Here is a 20,948-nt window from a genome sequence, read left to right as displayed (position 1 = left end):
TTCTTAGGGTTTATACTCATAAAACCCCTTTTGTGTATTTTTTTTTCTCTTCAATTTTAGCCTCTGTAGAATAAACCCAGAGTTCCGTTTCGCTGCCCTCACTAGCCATTGAAAGACAATTTAATGTTAATAGTAGAGAGCAGGAGGGTGAATCTAGATCCTCTATCTTGACAGGTAGACGTTTGTGCTCCCATTATACTTTTTCACCACATATTAGAAAGTGAGAACATTTATAACTTCTAACAAGATGAATCAAAAATAGAATCCCCATAGTCTCTGTGGGCCCCTGTTAATGTTGGTGAAAAACTATGAAGAAAGCACTGACCTCAACTTTGACGGGCAGATTACCAAAAAAAAAAAGAAAAACTTTGACGGGCAGATTATCTAGACTCCATGGGAAGGGCCTATAAGACCGAGTAGTTTAATGAAAGGTGTGATGTAAGTATTTCAATTTACTATGGAAAATGGGGAATTTATTATTTGAAGAAATAATAATAAGAAAAAAATAAATGTAGAAGTAGAAGAGTATGATCAATTTAGGACAAGTACAACTAAGTGGTCACAACTCACAACTCACTCCATTATTACAAACCATCACATATCAGGCAACTGGGCCCTAATCTATCTTTAATATTTAACCCGGCTCAGCTCATCTCAACTCGCTCCACTGAGTCCAGATCGGTTTCATCAGTTAATCAATCACACGTGTAAACCGTAGAGCAGATCAAAGGATAAAACATGATTAGTACCATAAGCTAGCTTAGGGTTTACCGCTAGTGTATTTTGCGATAATATAAGGAAGATAAAAATGGAAGAAGAGAGCAAGGCAAAAAGATCCAGGGAAGGAAGCAGAAGGAAGACGACACCAGGGATAAAAACGTCAAAAACATAAGAAAGAGTGAAGAGTGAAGACGTCATCGTTTTAGCTATTTTTGTAAATGGAAATTCAATCTTCTTTAATTGTGTTAAATGAAACAATCGTTGGTTAGTTTTGTAAAGAGAAACCTGATTTTGTCTATCTCGTAATTTTCCCTATTTTATTGAATCCCTTTCGCATCGCTAACGGTTCTCTCTTCCTGTACCACCTTGTATGTTCTTTCCAACCCCTTCAGCCGCCGGATTCCGGTGATTATAGATTTCTTCTTCTTCTCCGGCGATTCTCCTTCGCTTTGTGCTCCGATTGAGGTGTCTGATTTGCAGGTGCTAGCACCATCGTTCGGTATTTCTATCTAATTCTTGTTATTTTTATTCCATATACTTTTGTTTCATAGATTAGGGTTTATACTCACAAGACTCCTTTTGTGTAATATTTCTCTTTTTTTTTCTCTTCAATTATAGCCTCTGTAGAACAAATCCAGAGTTTCGTTTCGCTGTCTTCACCAGCCATTGAAACCTGCAACTTGGCCGCCGTCGATGTCCATTCCTAAGGAACTCTACCCAAGTCAGGACGATTTGCTATATGAAGAAGAGATATTGAGGAACCCATTCAGTTTAAAGTTATGGTGGAGGTATCTCATCGCGCGGAACGAAGCGCCATTCAAGAAACGAGCTGTAATTTACGAGAGAGCTCTCAAAGCTCTTCCTGGAAGCTACAAGCTGTGGTATGCATATCTTCGGGAACGCCTCGAAGTTGTTCGAAATCTCCCAATCACGCACTATCAGTATGAGAGTCTAAACAATACATTTGAACGAGCACTTGTTACCATGCATAAGATGCCTCGGATCTGGGTTATGTATCTTTTGAGTTTAACTGAACAGAAGCTACTCACTCGTACTCGTCGTACGTTTGATCGAGCTCTCTGTGCTCTCCCGGTTACACAACATGATCGGATATGGGAACCCTATCTTGTTTTTGTTAGCCAGAAGGGCGTACCTGTTGAGACTTCCCTTAGGGTGTATCGCAGATACTTGAAATTTGATCCAACACACATTGAGGATTTCATCGAGTTCCTTCTAAATTCGGGTCTCTGGCAAGAGGCAGCTGAGCGACTAGCTGGGGTGTTAAATGATCCTCAGTTCTATTCAATCAAGGGCAAGACAAAGCATCAGTTGTGGCTTGAGCTATGTGATCTTCTCATTAATCACGCCACTGAGGTGTCTGGGATGAAGGTGGATGCAATAATCCGGGGTGGTATTAGGAAGTTTACAGATGAAGTTGGACGTCTGTGGACTTCCCTGGCAGACTACTATATCAGAAGGGGTCTCCCTGAGAAGGCAAGGGACATTTACGAGGAAGGGATGATGACAGTGGTCACTGTCAGGGATTTCAGTGTGATTTTTGATACTTACTCACAATTCGAAGAGAGTACGCTTGCTTACGTCATGGAACAGTTAGATTTAGAGGACGAAGATGGAAGTATGGAGGCAGTTGAAGTGGAGGGCGATCCACGCTTGGACTTCAGGCTTTCAGAATCGAAATTACACGAGCAGATTTTTCATGGTTTTTGGTTAAAGGATGTGAATGATGTGGATTTGAGGTTGGCTCGGTTGGAGCATCTTATGGATAGAAGGCCTGAACTTGCGAATAGCGTTCTCCTCAGGCAAAATCCCCACAATGTCGAGCAGTGGCACCGGAGGGTCAAGCTTTTTGAGGGCAATCCGACGAAACAGATACTTACTTACACTGAAGCTGTGAGGACTGTAGACCCCATGAAGGCTGTTGGGAAGCCTCATACTTTATGGGTTGCTTTTGCAAAGCTGTATGAGAACCACAAGGACATTGCTAATGCGAGGGTTATTTTTGATAAGGCAGTCCAAGTCAACTACAAAACCGTGGATAATCTTGCAAGCGTTTGGTGTGAGTGGGCAGAGATGGAATTGAGACACAAGAACTTTAGAGGGGCATTGGAGCTAATGAGGCGTGCTACTGCAGAACCCTCAGTTGAGGTGAAGCGCAGAGGTAACTTTTTGTATCTAATGTACTTTTTTTGGATCAAGTAGAAAACCAGAATAGATACAAAACTGTCATAATTACATTCTCTTGGGGTACAGCCGGGGTTGACTCCTGTTGTTGGGCCAAGAGAGCCATAGCATAAAGCAAATTAAAGCTGTCCATCAACATAATGTACTAAGTTCTTTAGTGAATCCTGTATTGTTAGTTAAGAGAGACTTAAACTTCTACGAAGTTATAGGTCTTTTTCCTAAACTGATGCTATTGGTCCTTCGTCATTTCACCGAACATCTCGTTGAACTTTCATTGTTGCCAAACTTAATGGTCATTAACTAAGCTTTGCTTACATTTGTGGGACAAGAACATCTTTATTTTTAACAGTCTGTTCATGGAATGGACTTCGAAGGTCAAGGTCATCATCATAACAACACAGAACAATAGAAGATAGTGGGTGGAGTGGTTTTTGAATAGTTGTTCTATCCAACATCTTTGTTTGCTGCTGCTTCATCTTAGCCTCTTAATTTATTTTTGATCTACTTAATGGTCTTGTTTGGTGCTGGCCTTCTTATTCTTTTGAACACATCACGATTAGGATTTCTTAATACTTTTATTTGCTGAATCTGTATTAATTGATCTTTTCCTACTTTCTGCTACTGTTTATTCAATTGATAGACCCTTACTTGAGCACTGGTTTGAACCACCTTTCTGTCCATCCATTCTGCAGTTGTTGAGTTACCCTTCACCAAGTAGGATTATTTCATAATTGTGAAAATCTAACCAGCAGATTTTTATCAGACATCATAGAACACTTATGTGCTAAAATCTACCTTTCAACTTGATTTTGGTCACATCAAACTTCTATTTCTGGCATTATTTTTCTTTTAAATTTGGTTCCCCCCCTAAAAAAGAAAAAAGGAAAAGCAACTTGGTGCAAGCTGATCTTGCACTATATTTTACTTGTTGGGGATTAACAACGCATTGATTGCTTGTTTGTTGTTTCTTCATTCACCAGTGAGTTTTGAGACCATGCATCATACTTTCGTCAGTGTATACAATTCTGTAACATTAGTGAATGTGGTTTTCAGGTCTGTTTTTCTAACTAGAAAAGTAGGAGACAATCCAGTTTTAGCGAATGTGGTTTTCAACTCTTTTTTCGTTCTCTCGTTAGAATTTAACCTTATTCTGGAAGGAGTGGTGGGGAGGAACCTGTTACATGTTTGTGTTGGTAGTCAATTGGCTGCACAACTTTCTTATTGCGCTGAGTACTGTTAAAGCATGGCACTGAGGTGTAGGTTTCTCTTATAATGAATGTAGAATGTTAATGGAGCTGTTCCCAATGTCAGAAAGTTTTATATGTTCTATTATGTGCAGTTGCTGCTGATGGGAATGAACCGGTGCAGATGAAGCTTCACAAATCCTTGAGGTTATGGGCCTTTTTTGTGGATTTGGAGGAGAGCCTTGGAACTTTGGAATCCACACGCGCTGTATATGAGCGGATACTTGATCTTAGGATAGCCACTCCACAAATCATAATAAACTATGCTTTGCTTTTGGAGGTTGGTATCTTCTACTGTGTTTTTGGTGGGTGCTATGTGTACCTTTATGTTTTGTTTTTGCCTACAAGTTACCTATAAAATAATTGTACATTCTCACTTCTGTAGGAGCAAAAATACTTTGAGGATGCATTCAGGGTATATGAAAGAGGTGTTCAAATCTTTAAGTATCCACATGTCAAGGATATTTGGGTAACGTATCTTACTAAATTTGTCAGCCGGTATAAAAGTACGAAGTTGGAACGGGCAAGAGAATTGTTTGAACATGCTATTGAAAAGGTATTTAACAATCCTCATTGTCCTTCTCTTTTTGTTTCCAGAGTGTTGTAAGTACTCACATTAACAGTTGCTTGTTAAAGTTTAGCATCGTTGCATGGGCTTTTCAGATTGCTTTTGCTCTTTTATTGAGGAATTGATTTACTATCTACAGTTGTAAATCCATGGTTGCCATTATCCAGTGTTTTCTTTGATTTTGCATGAACTCCTCCAAAAATGGCTTCTGTTGTTGTTTTGAAATATCTTGCATGTTCATAAGCCTTTGAGAAAATGGGGGTCTCCATAGACATATTGATGTGAACCCAATTTTAAGGTTAGGGTTTCTTGGAAATATTCCCTAAAATGGAGGGTTTGCCTAGAATCTTCCTGCAAACTATTTTAAAAATATCAGGGGATGCCTTTGGGTATCTATGAAAGTTGTTGGAATCTCTTAGGAGTGATATGGGTTGTTAGGATAAGATATGGGATGAAAAGGAATGATAAGGAACACTTAGGTCAGACGTAAATGGTTGGGATATTTCTGAAAAAGGGAAAACTAGGGTTTCAAAATAGAGTTAGGTTTAAGTAGGGATCTTATGATGGATGTGGGTTGGGTGTTTCAAAGGGAAAAGGGAAAACTAGGGTTTCCTTCTTGAATCTTCCTTTTCTTTTCGGTACTTCTTTCTTTCTTTCTTTTTCTTTTCTGTTTTCTGTTTTATTTATTTATTTTTCCTCTTCCTTTTTTTTTTGGCTGCCGCAAGGAAGAAAAGAGGGGAGGGGAGGGTGAGATGAAGAGCAGAGAGGGAAAGAAGGGCAGCAGGGTGGGGGAGTGACCTGGGAGGGTCGTAGGGTGGTGGGATGAGGGAATTAGGGGGTTGGGGGGGGGGGGGGAGCTGCTGCTAGGGGTGCAACAGTAGGGCTGAGGGTTTATAGTCTTGCGCAGGTAGGGGACAGGCTGGGGAAGGGGTGCGATGGTGTAGGGGGGGGGGGATGGGGGTTTGCCTTACTGACTTGTAGGCTGCTGTAGTTCTTGAAGAAGATTGCTTCAATGGTTGTAGATGCTGATATTGGAAGATGAATGCTAGACTTGAAGAAGGGTACTGATCTTTGAAGAAGAATTAATTCAGAATTCGCCGTGGCCCCCTCAAACAGGAACCACGGTCCTCAACTCAATTACTCTTATTCAAATAATCAGAACTTAAGGAATGCTAAGAAAGAATAGGCTATTATAGCCTACTAAAAGACTTTGACTCTAAGTGGATTCCTTTATATATTAGGATCCCACCGCATTAATCTCAATTGACCAAACTATAAAAGATTTAATGGTTCTACTTGACACATGCAATCCTAATCAACTAAAACTCTAATTGATACATGCTAAATTCTATTTAACTAAAAACGCTAATTGACATGTGCTGGAGTTAAAAGGAACTAACACTCAAAGGGTTTTAACTTGATCTGAGCTTTCTAATTGAGTGGAACATTTCGGAAAATAAAAGAGAAAATTCTGAAAACAAAAACCAGCAATTTATTTAGATGGTTTGACTAAAATACCATCGTTAGGGTTCTGCCAACCCTAGATTGGCCCACATCAGCCCCCCCGGGGGGGTGGTTCAACCCTGTTCACATTTCACCACCTCAAAAGTCAATACTTGAGCATCACTGGTGACACACCCCTTTCAGTAGGATATGGCTATGGAGCCAACCGCCAGGTTACTAATTACCTACAGCAATGCTCTGATAATTAGTGATTATAAGAACTTTAGAATTCAGTATTGGCAGAAGAGCATATGTGATCTGGCCTCCAAGTTTCAACACCTATGTTGGAAAGCAGCAGTTGGGAGCGGGCCAACAATAGGCAGGTTTCACAAACACCCCAGTCATTCCATGAATTGCTTGAGGCCTATGGTTTTGGCACGTCTTGGCTATATTGAAAAACTGTACTTACTGGAAGGATTTGAGAATATTCTTATATTTGATATTTTCTTGATATTGTCTTTCATCAGAGCTTGGGCAGTGCTGAAGAGTTGGCCTTCATAGCAACATGGAAGTATGAGAAATCTTCTTCATATTATTAAGGGCATTGAGATGCTCTCGTGTGCTTCTCAAATCCAGCTACTTTATTTTCCCTTTCATTAAGATCACTTGGTTGTGACCCCCCTCTTTTTTGGTACTCTGAATTCAGACAGAGTAGGTTTCATCATTCAACATGTCGAACAAAAGTATTCTGGGAACCAGATAAACCTGTTTTATCTGTTCAATAAGAGAACTTTTTTTTTTGAGACTTAAATTGGCCAACTCTTTTGCAGGCTTCCTACACAGATGTTGGCACATATACAGGGCCAAGTTTGAAACTATCGGTATTGTACTGGTGATGTAAACCCAGGTTTAGGGTTTATCTTCAGGATCTTCCAATTTGGAACCAGCACACAATTAGGGTTTATAGGGTTTGGCTAAGGCAGAATAGGGGGTGTAAGCCTGCTGGGATTGTTATTTCAGACCTGAATTCGTATAAGAATTAGAATTCAAACTTGAAGATCAGATCCTAGACCAAGTAGGACTTAGGTTTAGGTTTTCGCTTAGAGCTAGGGCTGGCTATAATCTTGCTGTTCTGCTGCCCAGATTGGTCCTTTCAGTTAGGATGAATTCCCAATTGTTCAGACTTCAACAAGATCAAAGTTCTGAAAATTTGAATTTTCTGCAAATCTCAAGGTAGAAGATGACTTGCAGAATTTTTGAACTCACCTAAATACTTAAGATTTGCAGAAACTAAAAGTAGGACTAGACTTGCAAGCTTCCTGCGATTCTAATGAGGGGAAGAAGGGGTGGAATGCGGCTGGGATTGATGATCTCCTGGAAGGAGTAGGATCTGCTACCGCTGGAAGAAGAAGATGATGGGGAAGAACAAAAGGGTCAAGGGAGGTTTGGAAAAGGGCTGAAGCTAAAGGGAAGGGGTGGGGAATGACTTGCGATCGGATTAGGGGCAACTCTAGGTCTTAACAAGAAGGGAAGGGGTCTGGGCTGAGGGAATCCTAGTTGGGGTGGGAGCTGAAAACGTGGGAAGAAGTAGGAGATGGGGAATGGCTTCTGGGGTTTGGTAAAGGGGCTGGAATGATGGGGATAGGGGCTGTACTTACTTGCAGTTGGCTGCTGTTACAGGAGTTGCAGAAGAGAACTTGAAAAATTGCAGAAAACTCACATCAAGCCAGCCGCAGGTTTCAAGGGAAACCCACGACCCTATTTCTCAACTGTAACTCAATTCATTAATCCAGACTGAAAAATTACATCAAATAACTTGGCTATTTATAGCCTTCACTGACTTCCTAGACTCAACTAAGTAAAACTTACCTACTTGAATAGAACCTAACTAAATAGAACTCCTTTTTAAGATAAGGTTCTTACAATTAGAGAACCCCATCCTCTCCTACAAACAACTCCAACTAATAATCAAAGACCAACATTAACTCAACAATTAGGGCTCCAAAACAGGAAATAAAAACAGAATTATTTTGCTAAAATAAAACTGGACTTGGTCAACCAAATATGACACGATCCTGGGGTAGGAAAATGACCGTTCTAACCCTGGATAGAATTCGGCCCGCTTTGGTTTAGGCCCTGTTTCGGATGGGCTTGGGACCCTTCTAGGCTCTTTTGGGGCTGTCTGGGGGCTGGATACATCAACTCATTGGATTTTTAAGAGACACATCATATCAGATGGTGCAAAAAGTTTGGAAATTTTCAAAATACACATGGAAACATACTTTTGGAACAAAAAACAATATAAATAACAAGTATCATGCGTAAACATGGTTGTCAAGGCAATGGAGGACAACAAAAACCAAGTCACACCAAGCAAGGCGTCGCCTAGGCGACACCAGGTCGCCTTGACCCTTAAAAGGGCCAGGATGCCTAGGCGACGCCTTGACAACTGTGTGCGTAAACACTAAGACAAAGAAAAATATATGACCAAACAAGTAGATTAAATTGATATTGTTATTAAATATAAGGTTGTTTCTCACATGTTATTATAGTTTATAGTCATGGAGAGTATTGGATGATGTTCTGCAGCTCCTTGCTTTGTTTTTTAGTCCTAAAGTGTGAAAAATAAGATTAAATGGAAGATTTTAAACTCTTGGTCGTGAGTGAAAATGGTTTATTATGGAACGGATCAATAGTTTCTGTATGTATCAAGCCATATCTTCTGATACTGTTAGTGCACCTATACTGAATGTATTGATGGGATCAAGATGGATCAGTTGTATTGGCCAATGCATAACATTAGAAAAAAAAACGATGCATCAGTCATATTGGTGGTGATGATACTGATACATGTTGGCTGATACGTTACCATATGCACCAATACTTTGAACCCTGCATAGGGCCATTTCCAATTGGATGGAGTTACTCTATCTTTGCTCTTTAATTTTATCTTGTACATGTCTCCTAAATCCGGATAGCGTTAATGTTCTATTGTGAGGTTTTACATCCGTTTACCTGAGCTTAGGGAGAGTTTTATAAAATCTGTAAAAAGACATGGGTCCCCCATTTCTTGTGTCTGTTGGTGTAATTAGATATTGAGAAAGCTATTTCCCCCTATCGTTTTATTTGGAATTGTTTTATCAGTGGGTTTTCTTCATTTTAATATTTTTATTCTTGTTCAGTAGTAGTTGTAGGGGTCCAATTTAGTTTAACTTTTTTGGAGGGACAATTTAATTAGCTTTAGGATAGTAATGGGATTGGTTTTGAGCCTTTATATACTATTTGTAATCACCGTCTCAAGGAGATTGGAAAGAGCTAATTATAGTTAAATGGTAGCTACTAAGACTCTGGACGTGCCAATTCATCTCCTCCCTGCAGATCTTGCCTCAGGTTATATCCAATTTACTGTCACTTTTGTTCTTTCTCTTTTATTTGTCCTTCTCTGAGGTAGTTCGGCTGCCTAAAACCAGCCAAAGGTGTGGGGATTTTCTTCTACACAAGCATTAAAATTGTGGGAGCATTTTAGGGTTTCTTTAATTTGTATGTGTCTTTTATTTAAGTCTTATTTGAAGTTGTCATTCTTTCTTGTAAGGACTTGACAGTTGATCCTAGTTGGGAGTGCTAGTTTTAGTTTGAGTCCTACTTCTATTTGGGGTCCTCAGTTTGAGTTCTATCTCAGCCATGGTTGCAATAAATATTATTTTAATTGCTCTGTTGGGCCCACGGTGTCTTGTATAAGAAAGTTTGGAGCATTGCTCAGAAATTCCACGGTGTCTTGTATAAGAAAGTTTGGAGCATTGCTCAGAAATTCTTGAGAGAGCCATTCTGTTTGCCGGTCCCTCCTGTGGAGTTGTTCAGCCACCCCCCCCCCCCAAAAAAAAAAAAAAAAAAAAAAAAGAAGGGGGAAAAAAAACCAGTTCTGCCTTACTCAATATTTTTAAAGCCTCTCCTACTTTCTCACCATTCTTTCTGCAACTATTCAAGGACTGAATCTTTTTTTTCTTTTTTTTCCCTATTCAAGATCTTTAACAACAGTGGCGAATCATCCCAACTCAATCATTCTCCTAGTCTTCTAAAACACTGAAGCCAGCATTCCCCATCTGAAGACATTGTCCACAGACCCGTACCCTTCCATTGACCAGACCAACACACAGATTCAAAGTTGGCAAGGCACAAAAGCAGTTGAGGGGTGCACCTAAGTTTTATTTTTATTTTTCTCTTTTCGAACACTATTTAGCATGTTACAATTTATACCTTATATCATAGAAAATCAACATCGCTACATGAAGTCATCAAAAATCAACATAGTACTAGAAGACAACGAACTGAACAGGCAAACGATTGGAAGTTTGAAACAGTTAAAACATATAACTGGTTTTTACTGTTCTAGGACTATGTCATTTTCATGATGTCTCATATTTGATTAATGCTATTCTTAGAAAATATGATCTTTTATGTGAGTAATTGAAGTGTTCATGATTTAGAGAGACTTTCTTGTTCTCTAAGAAGTCTGGCTGGTTGAATGATTTTATTTTACATGATATTTTTTGTATTATGGGAAGGGGTGAGCCTTGGCGCAACGCGCAAGGGCCGGTGGACCAGATGTTTAGCTTGAGGTCAAGGTATTGAAACAATCTCCTAGCAAAATTGCTTTGGGTAAGGTTGTGTAGGAAAATCACCACACCCCATACTCTGCTTGTGTGGAAGCCTTTGGCACTGACTTTGCCCTTTTCTTGTTCGTATTATGGGAGATGAATGAAGAGAGGATCATTGTGGTGGGACTAGTGATAGCCTTTGACTTGTGCATTACAAGCCCCATTTTTTTAAGAGAGAGAACAAACTTTTGAGCAAGGCAAATTGATTCCTTCTTAAAAAGAGGTTCTGATTGATTTTTGTGTTAAGGATTGTAAAGTTATACCTGGAGAAGCTTAACCACTCAACATAGATTGGTGGTCTTTGATATGTACTTCAAAACAAGGCATTGTAAGAAGGCAAAACAAGGTTGTTCAAAGATAAGATTTGGGGGGGGGGGGCATTTGCAAGACGTTCTCCTAGAATCATTATATGAAAAAGTGGCTCTCAGAAGAAGGTAGTATTTTGAGGGAAACCAGAAAATAGATGTGGATTGAGATGACCTTCTGTATTAAAAACATTATCTGATGTTCTAGGAGAAAGTCGTCTGAGGTGGCAAGGCCACGTTCAACTGAGGCCTGTAAATGCCCTTGTTCAAAGAAGTGATATAATCCAGATTGAAGGAATTAGAAGAGCTAGGGGCAGACCTAAGATAACCTTCAGAGAAGTGGTTAGAAAGGATTTGCATAGCTTAGGCCTCGTATATGGCCTCAAATAGAGCTGATTGGAAGGCAAGAATCCATGTAATTGACCCCATTTAGTTGGGACAAGGCTGGATGATGATGATGATGTTGATGATGAAAGATGATTTTTACAATAACTTTAGAAGCATAAAACTAATGAGCCATTCCACGAGATTAGGGAGAAAAAATCTTGGTGCACAGAGCACACACCTGAGAATAGAAATTGTTATATTGCAGAACTAAATTGGTCCTTAATAGAAGTTATTTATCTTTTGAGGAGAGGCTTATGGAAATTTTTAAAGCCTACAAAAATAACCTTCATATGATCTCTATTGACCTAGAAAAAGCATATGTGACCCAGGACTTGGGGAGCTTATCTGGCATATTCTAGAGAAGAGGAATTGAGCTCAAGTAACTATGTGGATGTACTTAAAGATCTATATGAGGGCGTGGTGATGAGGGCCAAGGTTGTGACTTCCCAATTATGATTGTGTTACACCAAGGCTGTGCTAAGCCCTTTTTTGTTTGCACTCACCATGGATGATTTGACCAAGCAAATTCAATACAAGGTCCCTGGGCGTATGTTTTTGGGAGATGATACTGTTTTGATAGTTTAAATAGTAGAAGGGATTAATGTGAAGCTGGAGCTGTGGAGAACAAGTTTAGAATCAAGAGGTTTCAAGTTAAGTAGAACAAGGACATAAAACCTGAGCGATAACTCAGTCAAACCATGATAGGCAATGGAGTGGTAAAGCTTGAGGACAAGGACTACCAAAGGAGGATGTAGAAGATGATTACCACCGAATTAATGTGGGATGGATGAAGTAGAGATGTGCATTGGGAGCTGGGGGAAATTTTGCTGGATGGTAATATGAACAGCCATGACATATGACTGATATGAGATCCGTCGTTCTGTGCTTTTGGGTGAATATTGTTTTGATAGATGAAACAATAGAAGCAATTAATGTAAAGCTGTAATTATGGTGATCAAGTTCGGAATCAAGAGGTTTGAAGTGAAGCAGAACAAAGACAGAATGCATGGGTTATAACGTTAGTCAAACCATGATAGACAATGTGACAAACTCAATATCTTGGGTCAGCATATTTCTTTCCATGAGGAGTGGGAGCTACCACAAATTGAATGCTTAGATACCTTGGGTCGACCTTCCACAAAGAGGTTGATATCGAGCGTGTTGTTTCCCGTCAAATTAAAGCAGGATGGATAGAGTGGAGAGGTATATTGGGAGTGTTATGTGACAAACACATGCTAGCCAAGCTTAGGGGAATTTTTTTTTAAACATGACACTAATAAAACCGGCCATGACGTATGGAGCGAAATGTTGAGCAGTTATGAAGTGCTATATGGATAAGCTGGGTCAAGCAAACATGTGGATGTGTGGCAAGACAACAGGATGATAAGTGAGGAGTGACTATGTTAAATCCAAACTCAAGGTTGCACTTATTTAGGACAAGCTCCATGAAAGCTGCTTGGGTTGGTATGGGCATACGTCCAACAGAGACGTATGGATGCACCAATAAGGAATAGTGACCAGATTCGCTTTGATAGAACTAAAAGAGGTCGATGCAGACTTGAATGACTATTGGAGTAGTAGTAAGAAAGGATATGCATATAGTGAGCTTGATCCGAGTACAGCTGTACAACGGAGACCTATGGATGCATTGATAAGGAAGAGTGGCTAGATTCACTTTGATAGAACTAAAAGAGGTAGAGGCAGCCTTAAATGACCATTGGAGTAGTAGTAAGAAAGGATATGTGTATGTGAGGTTTGATCCTAGTACAGCTGTACCCTTGATGTTCTGAGGAAGCTTAACCACTATTATGATTTCTTCCCCTTATTGTTCTTTTTACTTTCTCACTCTTTTTTACTTCTGTGGTACTTCTCTTATTTTTGTTATTGTCTCAGTCTCTTTTGGATCAATGTAGCTGCCCCCTTTAGCTGAGATACTGTTATGTTGTCGTTCTTGTGGAGTACAAAATCACCTGACAAATCCATGATTGCTTAAACGCTATTTGTATTTAAGGAGTTATGTTCTAGGCAAACTTTAGCCTTTTCCATGTTAAGATATATAGAAATTTTAGATATGAGAAACCCCAGCAAAGAAAGTTAGAAATTTCTCCTACCACCAAAAGTCCATTTTGTGTTCTTGACTGTAGGGTGGGGTTGATTTTTATGCTTTTGGAATTTGATTTTCAATGGTTAATATTGGATTCAAATGGGGGCCTGCATTTGCTTAATTATGAATAATATCTTTAAGTATGGTACTCGTATCCATTAATGACCTTGAATAGAGCTAATTGGAAGGCAAGGATCCATTTTGTTGGGATATCTTAAGTAAATGATATTTGGTATTTCATTTACTTATATGATGATAGGCATAAATAAGGTAAGGCATTCAATACCAATAAGGTGGCCAATGCTTGGACTACCAAAAAACCACCTGGATGCTTAGGTGGCGTCTAGATGATGCCTTGAAAACAGTGATTTGAATGGTCCTTTTTTTTTTTTTCCTTCAATCAGATTATGCTCTCACCAAAAGGGAAAGTTTATTCAAGTTGCAGCACATTGTGACCATTAGAAACCATAGATTCTTTTACCATCTTTGTGGAAAAGCCAGGAACCAAACCTCAGTTTGCTATTACTTTTTGGCACTTATCCACCATCGAAACATCATCAGACCTCCATTGCCTCTCCAACACCCACTTGTCATAACCCCATCGTGAAACCCTAAATCTGAATTCATTACCCCCCAAAAAGTCCCCAACCATATTTACCTAAAAACCTATTGCGTCCTGATTATTGGTTGCTAGTTGGAAATTTTCAATAGAGACGTATATTGATCCCTCTTGAAAATTGTCTCTCCCGTATTTGTGTTTCTAAAAGGATTGGAACTTAGCCCATAAACCTCAGTTCATATGGTCTTGTACTGACTCTTATCAAACCTGAAAAGTTGGATTGCTGCTGGGATTTTCAGATCAAGAGGTAGGGATGAACTCTTCTTGGTGTTTAAAAATAAGGACATGACCTTGGATAAAATTTTAAGCCCTAGACCCTAAACCTGCTTGTTTAAAACAGGATCATCATTATTTTTTTCTTTCTTTTTGTTGGGGGGAGGAGGTGGTGGGTGGGTGAGAGAAGGGCTTCAAACTTTTATGTTTTTTTTAATTAATTATAATATTTTGTTCGTAATATTTTGGTTCTCTTGAAGGCGCTCTGTTTTTTTCATATTAATTGTCAATTTGTTTCTATCTTCTAAGAAATGGTTTTTAGATGATACCATGTTTTCCATTCTGATTGAAACTCCCATCAGGCACCTGCCGAGTATGTCAAACCTCTTTATCTACAATATGCAAAATTGGAAGAGCAATATGGTCTAGCAAAGCGTGCAATGAAGGTTTATGATCAAGCTGCAAAGGCTGTGCCAGATAATGAGAAAATGGGCATGTATGAAATTTACATTGCTCGTGCAGCTGAGATTTTTGGTGTTCCAAAAACAAGGGAGATATATGAGGTTTGTTCGATTCTCCTTTTAACTTTTGCGATATTTTTTATTTATAAGTTGTGTTGTTTGCAGTTTATTTGCCCATACTTTCTCTAATAAATTAAGGCAAACTGTTTTTATGTTCACTTTTGATTAATGGGGGATTCTTGCTTGGCCATTTGTAAAATTTTGGCATTGCTCAGTGGTCTGGTCTCCTATTCATGTGACCTCTCCCCTTGACTTTTCAGTGCTCCTGTTTTTAAAATGGAGACTGCTTCAACATGCTTGTCATGATTCCTAGCAACTTTAGATTGGGGCATTTAGGCGCCATGTTAACAGATCCTTGTATCTTCTCTAGGTTCTTATATCCTACCGAGTACCTCCTTTTCTTTTTCCTCCCTAGGAATATTCCTTTAAAGGCCAAAAACAGTTGAAATTTCTGATTAAACTTCAAATCACCCTGCTACTGCGGCTGTTGTTGGTTCTTCCCCCAAGCTCGGTTTATATTGGTATGACTAATTTAAAACATAAATGTTTTGGAAGCGTTTCCTTCACCGTAGGTCGAGGAACATCTGTTCTCTCACTTTTACCTTTTCCTGTTATCTTTTTACCTTTTTATTTTTCTTCTTCTTCTTCTTCTTTTTATTTTTTATTTTTTATTTTTTTGGGGTGGGGGTTTGAGGGGTTGAGGGGGTGGTGGTTTGATTGTTATTCATTTATTTTTACGTGCTTATGTTAAGTTTCCCTTCGATCCTATGTTAATGCAGAAAGCCATAGAATCTGGTCTCCCGGACAAAGATGTCAAAACCATGTGCATGCAGTATGCTGAACTAGAGAAGAGCTTAGGAGAAATTGATCGCGCACGTGCGATATATCAATTCTCATCTCAGTTTGCAGATCCACGTTCTGATGCTGATTTCTGGAAAAGATGGCATGACTTTGAGGTTCAACATGGAAATGAAGACACCTTCAGAGAGATGCTACGCATCAAGCGCAGTGTTGCTGCCAGCTATAGCCAGGTGAGTTTCGACTTTTAAACGAGTATAATGTCTAGTAATGATCCGTGCATTTTAGATAGACGACGACCAACCCTTCAACAAGTGAGGTTTATGAGACGTGATTATGGGGTCAAGACCCATCACCCAGCTAGAATGTGAAGATCACCATAACCAATTTTTGTGGAGTAATGCTATATTTTACTTGCTCCCAGAGAAAAATGTATTTGGAATTTAGGGTTATTTCATCTTGTTGATACTGTCATGAAAAATCTCTTAGTTGTGTCAGAACAATGGGTTTTGTTCTGGTCCCTGCATGCTGTGAGTGGTTTTATATTGTTTAGAGAGCTTTTAGGTGGTGAAAAATGGGCTTATTCTGGTCACTGCAGCTATGAGTAATGTTATATTGTTTAGATAGCTTTTAGCCCGCATTGTTTGGATGACAGATTTATTGTTTCTGAGTTTGTCTTGTTTCTCTTCTAGTCTTTCTTGATAAATATTTCTTCTAATTTTCTTCTTGCAGATGCACTTTATCCTCCCAGAATATTCGATGCAGAAAGATCAGAAATTGAATATTGAGGAAACTGTTGACACACTGAAGCGTGCTGGGGTCCCTGAAGATGAGATGGCTGCTCTAGAAAGACAGTTGGCCCCTGCAGCAATCAATGCAGCTGCCAAGGACAGTGGCCGAAAAGTGGGCTTTGTCAGTGCTGGTGTGGAGTCTCAGCCTGGTGTGATCCGAACTCCAGATGGAGGGAGGAAGGTCACTGCAAATAATGAGGAAATAGAATTGCCAGAGGACAGTGACACAGAAAATGATGATGGCATTGAGATTGCCCAAAAACCTGTTCCAGAAGCAGTTTTTGGGGATTTGGCACAAAATAAAGAGCCTAGGGAGGAACCTGATAAACTTGGTGCACTTGAGAGGATAAAGAGGCAGAGACGGGCATAGTACCAGGTGGCTCTAACCTCCCTATGGTAATTGACTAATCAAGCCCTTTTCAAATGCTTTCTATGTATCTTTATTTTCTATACAGGGAGTTCTTTAATTTGTATATATTAGAATGTTTTGTATGTTTTCATGAGGATTTCATCTTGTATACAAACTAATTAAATTTTCACTGAAGAGCAAGTTACATTTGCAGTGCAAATTTGTACTGATTCACTTGAGTCTAACATGTAGTTGTGTTGTGTTTCAGTTTCCCCATGCATGTTTGTCTTTTGGATGTAATGTTAACATTTTGTGGATTACCTCCAAGTATCCATTCACTGACTGAAACTAATCTTAATTAATTGTTAGTGATCCTTTATCTTGTTAAATCTTGGTTTGTCTCGGTGACTTAACTCTTTAATATTCTAATATGCTCTGAGCTTAATGGTTGTTAACCTGAACCAATGGTTACAGGTAAGTGGGTTTTGTTCTCCTTTATGAATTTTTTTTTTCTTCTGATAAATGATTTTTTTGCATTAGAAAAGGGGGGGGCTACAGAAAGGCAATCTCCTAGAACCCCAATCGGCAGAAGGAGATTCCTTCAAAGTCATGCATTCCCTAATCCCTCCTACACTGTCCCACACAGGATAAACCCAAAAGCAGCTACTTTCTTAAGTTCACCTGAACTTCTGTGTCCTTCTGAATAAGGTTGTCTAGCTCGCCTGGAAAATCACTAGGTGCCCACTCCACTTGTCACTGTCAACTGGATGCCAGTCATGGAATCAGCTGGCTAGTTTGCTCCTTCCGCACATGCACAATTTCTGTTGCATGAAGGATGGTTGCGAGCTTTCATATTATCCCTTCAAAGGTGGATCTGGCATGGCCTTGGATTCTCCCATTAATAATATGTATTGCCAACTTAGAATCAGATTGGATAGAAACCTCCAGCAAACCTTTTGATATGTGGATGTTCAAGCCTTTGTAGATTAATTTCATCTCTATAGCTAATACCGGGAGCTGTTACTCCCTTACCTGCCAAAGCCAGAAAAGGATCCGTTCCTTCATGCCTTTTCACACCTTCAGAAGAAGCTGCTGAGTTGATTAAAGCCCCATCACAATGCAGTGCAGCCATATTAAAGGTTAGACTTCCACTCAACTTGTATATTCCACGTCTCAGCTGTGTAGGCTCTATGAATATTTGTTTGTGTGTAACCCACAAATATTAGTTATTGGATCTGAACAAACAGAAGATGGTTCACATCATGTGGATTTACAGATTGGACTTGAGAAAACAGCAGCCGGGTTACCTCTGGGGCTTGCAATATCTGGCAGTTGACTGAAACTTTGTGGATAAGTTTTTGGTTTCCTGTGTCAGCTTCGTCGATTAGACTTACCCCTGTGACTTATCAAGGGCTAGAAAGTTGTCTTAATTGGAAGGTTCCTTTTAGGCTAGAGTAATTTTGAAGGCCTGGACAAGTGAAAATGTAAGAGAAATCTTTTACATGCCTAGGGCCCTAGGCTACACAGTGAGGTGCGTGCACCAAATTCGGCTGGAGGTCCACAACACAGAAGTTACCTGTCTATTGAACTGCCAGTTAAGCTAATAGGCATATTAGTCAATGGTGGAGTCTTTTCGTTGTTTGATGCCTGTTTTCAGGTAAATAACCAATATTCATGGCTTCGAAGATTTAGTGCGGGTTCATTTTAGTTTGCTTAGTTGCAGGCATTATTAATACATAAACAGGAGACTGTTGTGGGTGCACGGCCAAAGTGGTCAAGATTCTAGGTTATTCTTTATTTTGTCTATGATGGATGGTAATATAGAAAACCATTTCCAAATAGCCGGCCCTGTTTGGAATATCAATGACCATTTTTCTTTATATGGGCAGCAAATGTACTGTACTTCTTTGGAACTTTTTCAGGTGAGACCCTGTACTAAACTTGATCTGGACTATGTATACCAGCTTACACAACAAATAGGAATGCAGGCAAAAGGTGACACCAATCAAGATGGTTTAGATGCATTCAGTAAGGAGAAAATTCAAAGTGAAGGGAACATAATTATCTCAGATGGGACTCAAGCCTTGAACAGTGTCATGAGCACAAACAATAGAGAAATGGGGTTGCTAGGGCGAATGGTGTCCTGAATCCCTATTATCCTATCCCTTAGGAATTGAGTGAGGGAGGAGGGGCAGTGTGAATCTGATGGACCATTGTTCTTGCTTCTTTGCTGGTTATTTCCATCTGGGTTTATAAAATCAGCAAACAGGATTTTGGGTTATTGGTGAATATCAATGTTGCTAAGCTAAAATGTTTTGGGATTCATAAACATGACCAGGTCACGAAAGAGGCGTACACCATTGGCGGGTTGCAGGTCGTGTTTAGAATCTAGAGATCTTCAAGGTGTTGGGTTGGTTGTCTGTAATTGTAAAAAGGTTTAATTTTTTGTGTTCTGGTAACTTTTTGGGTTTAGGGTTTCATTCTATTTCTTTATGATGAATAGATGTATTCTCGATTGAGAGGGTAGAAAGACCCAAGGGTCGTCAGGGCTCCTCATCTTCTTCAAGAGGAAAGCTAGTATGTAAAATTTTTCTTTTGTGATTGTGGTAATGTATGACTAGATTTGGGGATTGGTCCACTGCAAGGCGTGCCATGGCATATGTTTGCATTACAGGCTTGAGCATTTCCCATTGTATAGAGCATTTTTTCGACTTAAAAACCGTTTGAGGGGCTTTTGCCGCTTTCGAGAAAAAACTCTAAACTGACTTCTCTTACCAAGTGAGTCTCTTTAAAATTTTCCATGTTGCATTCAAGCTTCCCAATAACAAGACATACTGTGTGTAGTATCATTTGTCTTTAATTTAATTGATGCTGCTGCAATGTCCCTACTCCCTAGGTAGTTTGGAGCATTTTGCTTGATAAAGGTTCCAGTGACCATTTGATCATATGAAGTAATAAAAAAAACAGGTAGGTCTTTAAAGCAAGACAGCTGATGGTGTTCAATGAAGAGTTGCTCACCTTATAGGTCAGATAAGTTTTGAAGAGATGTGGTGGTACGGTTTTGCCACATATAGCCTGGCAATAGATTATTATCTGAAATTTAGCGGTTCAAGATTATAAAATTCAATGGAGCTGAATAATTTGTAATATTCCAATGGTTTTCTTTACATACGTCCCTTGAAATCACAGCTAAATTTGCTCACCTTATTTTATAATGAGTGAACAATTTCTTGTTTAGTCAGATCCTACCATATTAAGTGGTGGGATTCCTGTGACATCTTCAAATGCAGGATTCCGCATCCTTCACTGGACTGAAACCAGTTACTACTCAATCACAAATTTCAACGAGCAGCCAAATGGCCCGCTTACTAGAACAACAAGCTCGCCTTGAAGCACAAATTGCCACCCTTGACTCTAAAGACGACGAAGAGGATGACCAATCAATCTCAGTCTCCCTGCTGCAACATAGCCATATCGGCCAGAATACGTAGGACCCATTTGAGGATGACTAGAATGATGAGGACCTCCTCACGGCTCAACAATCTGTGGCTTCCACTCTTTTTGTTTGTGTGTCGAGCAAATGATGACGTGGTCAGGGACATGGCAAAAACCTGCCACATAAAGTCAATCAGAAATAATCTAGTAGCCAGGACTTGAAGTTGGGTAGTCATTAGTCATGACGACATCAGAATAATCTAGTACTCAGGACTTGAAGATGGATAATCGTTAGTCATGACGACATCAAAGAATGACATATAAGCCGTGTTGTTAATATTAGCACCCAATTATTCATGGTTAGATATGGATTACTGTAAATATTCTAGCCCTAAATAGTCTATACTCCTATCAGAGAAAGAATAACTTGGTAACCATTCTAGATTAACAATGGTCCAGTCAAAACCTAGCTTGGCCAAATTGGGTCAACCAATCTAAACCAACACTTGAAGGGAAAATAGTGTCTTTGACACATGGAATGCCCTTTCAATCCAATGGTCCAAAATCAACCAAAAAATCCGTTGGCCAAAGACG

At 39.5% G+C, this 20,948-nt stretch overlaps 1 protein-coding gene across 2 annotated transcripts; it reads left to right on the top strand.

Annotated features, from left to right (window-relative positions):
- The first annotated feature begins 939 nt into the window (after nucleotides 1-939).
- On the top strand, nucleotides 940-19,593 carry LOC149023647 (Tetratricopeptide repeat (TPR)-like superfamily protein). 2 transcript variants are annotated; one of them, XM_089144190.1, is made up of 7 exons: nucleotides 940-1,200; nucleotides 1,339-2,899; nucleotides 4,262-4,446; nucleotides 4,552-4,722; nucleotides 14,823-15,023; nucleotides 15,761-16,012; nucleotides 16,512-19,593. In XM_089144190.1, exons 2-7 carry the CDS (start codon nucleotides 1,414-1,416, stop codon nucleotides 16,938-16,940), a joined length of 2,724 nt encoding a protein of 907 aa, XP_089000316.1. In that variant the 5' UTR covers nucleotides 940-1,200; nucleotides 1,339-1,413; the 3' UTR covers nucleotides 16,941-19,593. The 2 variants fall into 2 exon arrangements, with proteins under 2 accessions (XP_089000316.1, XP_089000315.1); XM_089144189.1 differs by having other exon boundaries at nucleotides 940-1,219.
- The last annotated feature ends 1,355 nt before the right edge of the window (nucleotides 19,594-20,948 follow it).

Source organism: Hakea prostrata, chromosome 2 (genome assembly GCF_041222555.1).
Source record: "Hakea prostrata isolate BN-2017 chromosome 2, UWA_Hpros_2, whole genome shotgun sequence".
NCBI classification, from domain to species: Eukaryota; Viridiplantae; Streptophyta; class Magnoliopsida; order Proteales; family Proteaceae; genus Hakea; species Hakea prostrata.
This window is presented reverse-complemented; position numbering and strand designations above follow the sequence as displayed.

Coding starts and splice junctions, on each gene's coding strand:
- LOC149023647 (XM_089144190.1), top strand. CDS start 1,414: ATGTCCATTCCTAAGGAACTCTACCCAAGTCAGGACGATTTGCTATAT. Junction 4,447..4,551: donor ACTATGCTTTGCTTTTGGAG/GTTGGTATCTTC, acceptor TCACTTCTGTAG/GAGCAAAAATACTTTGAGGA. Junction 16,013..16,511: donor TTGCTGCCAGCTATAGCCAG/GTGAGTTTCGAC, acceptor TTCTTCTTGCAG/ATGCACTTTATCCTCCCAGA.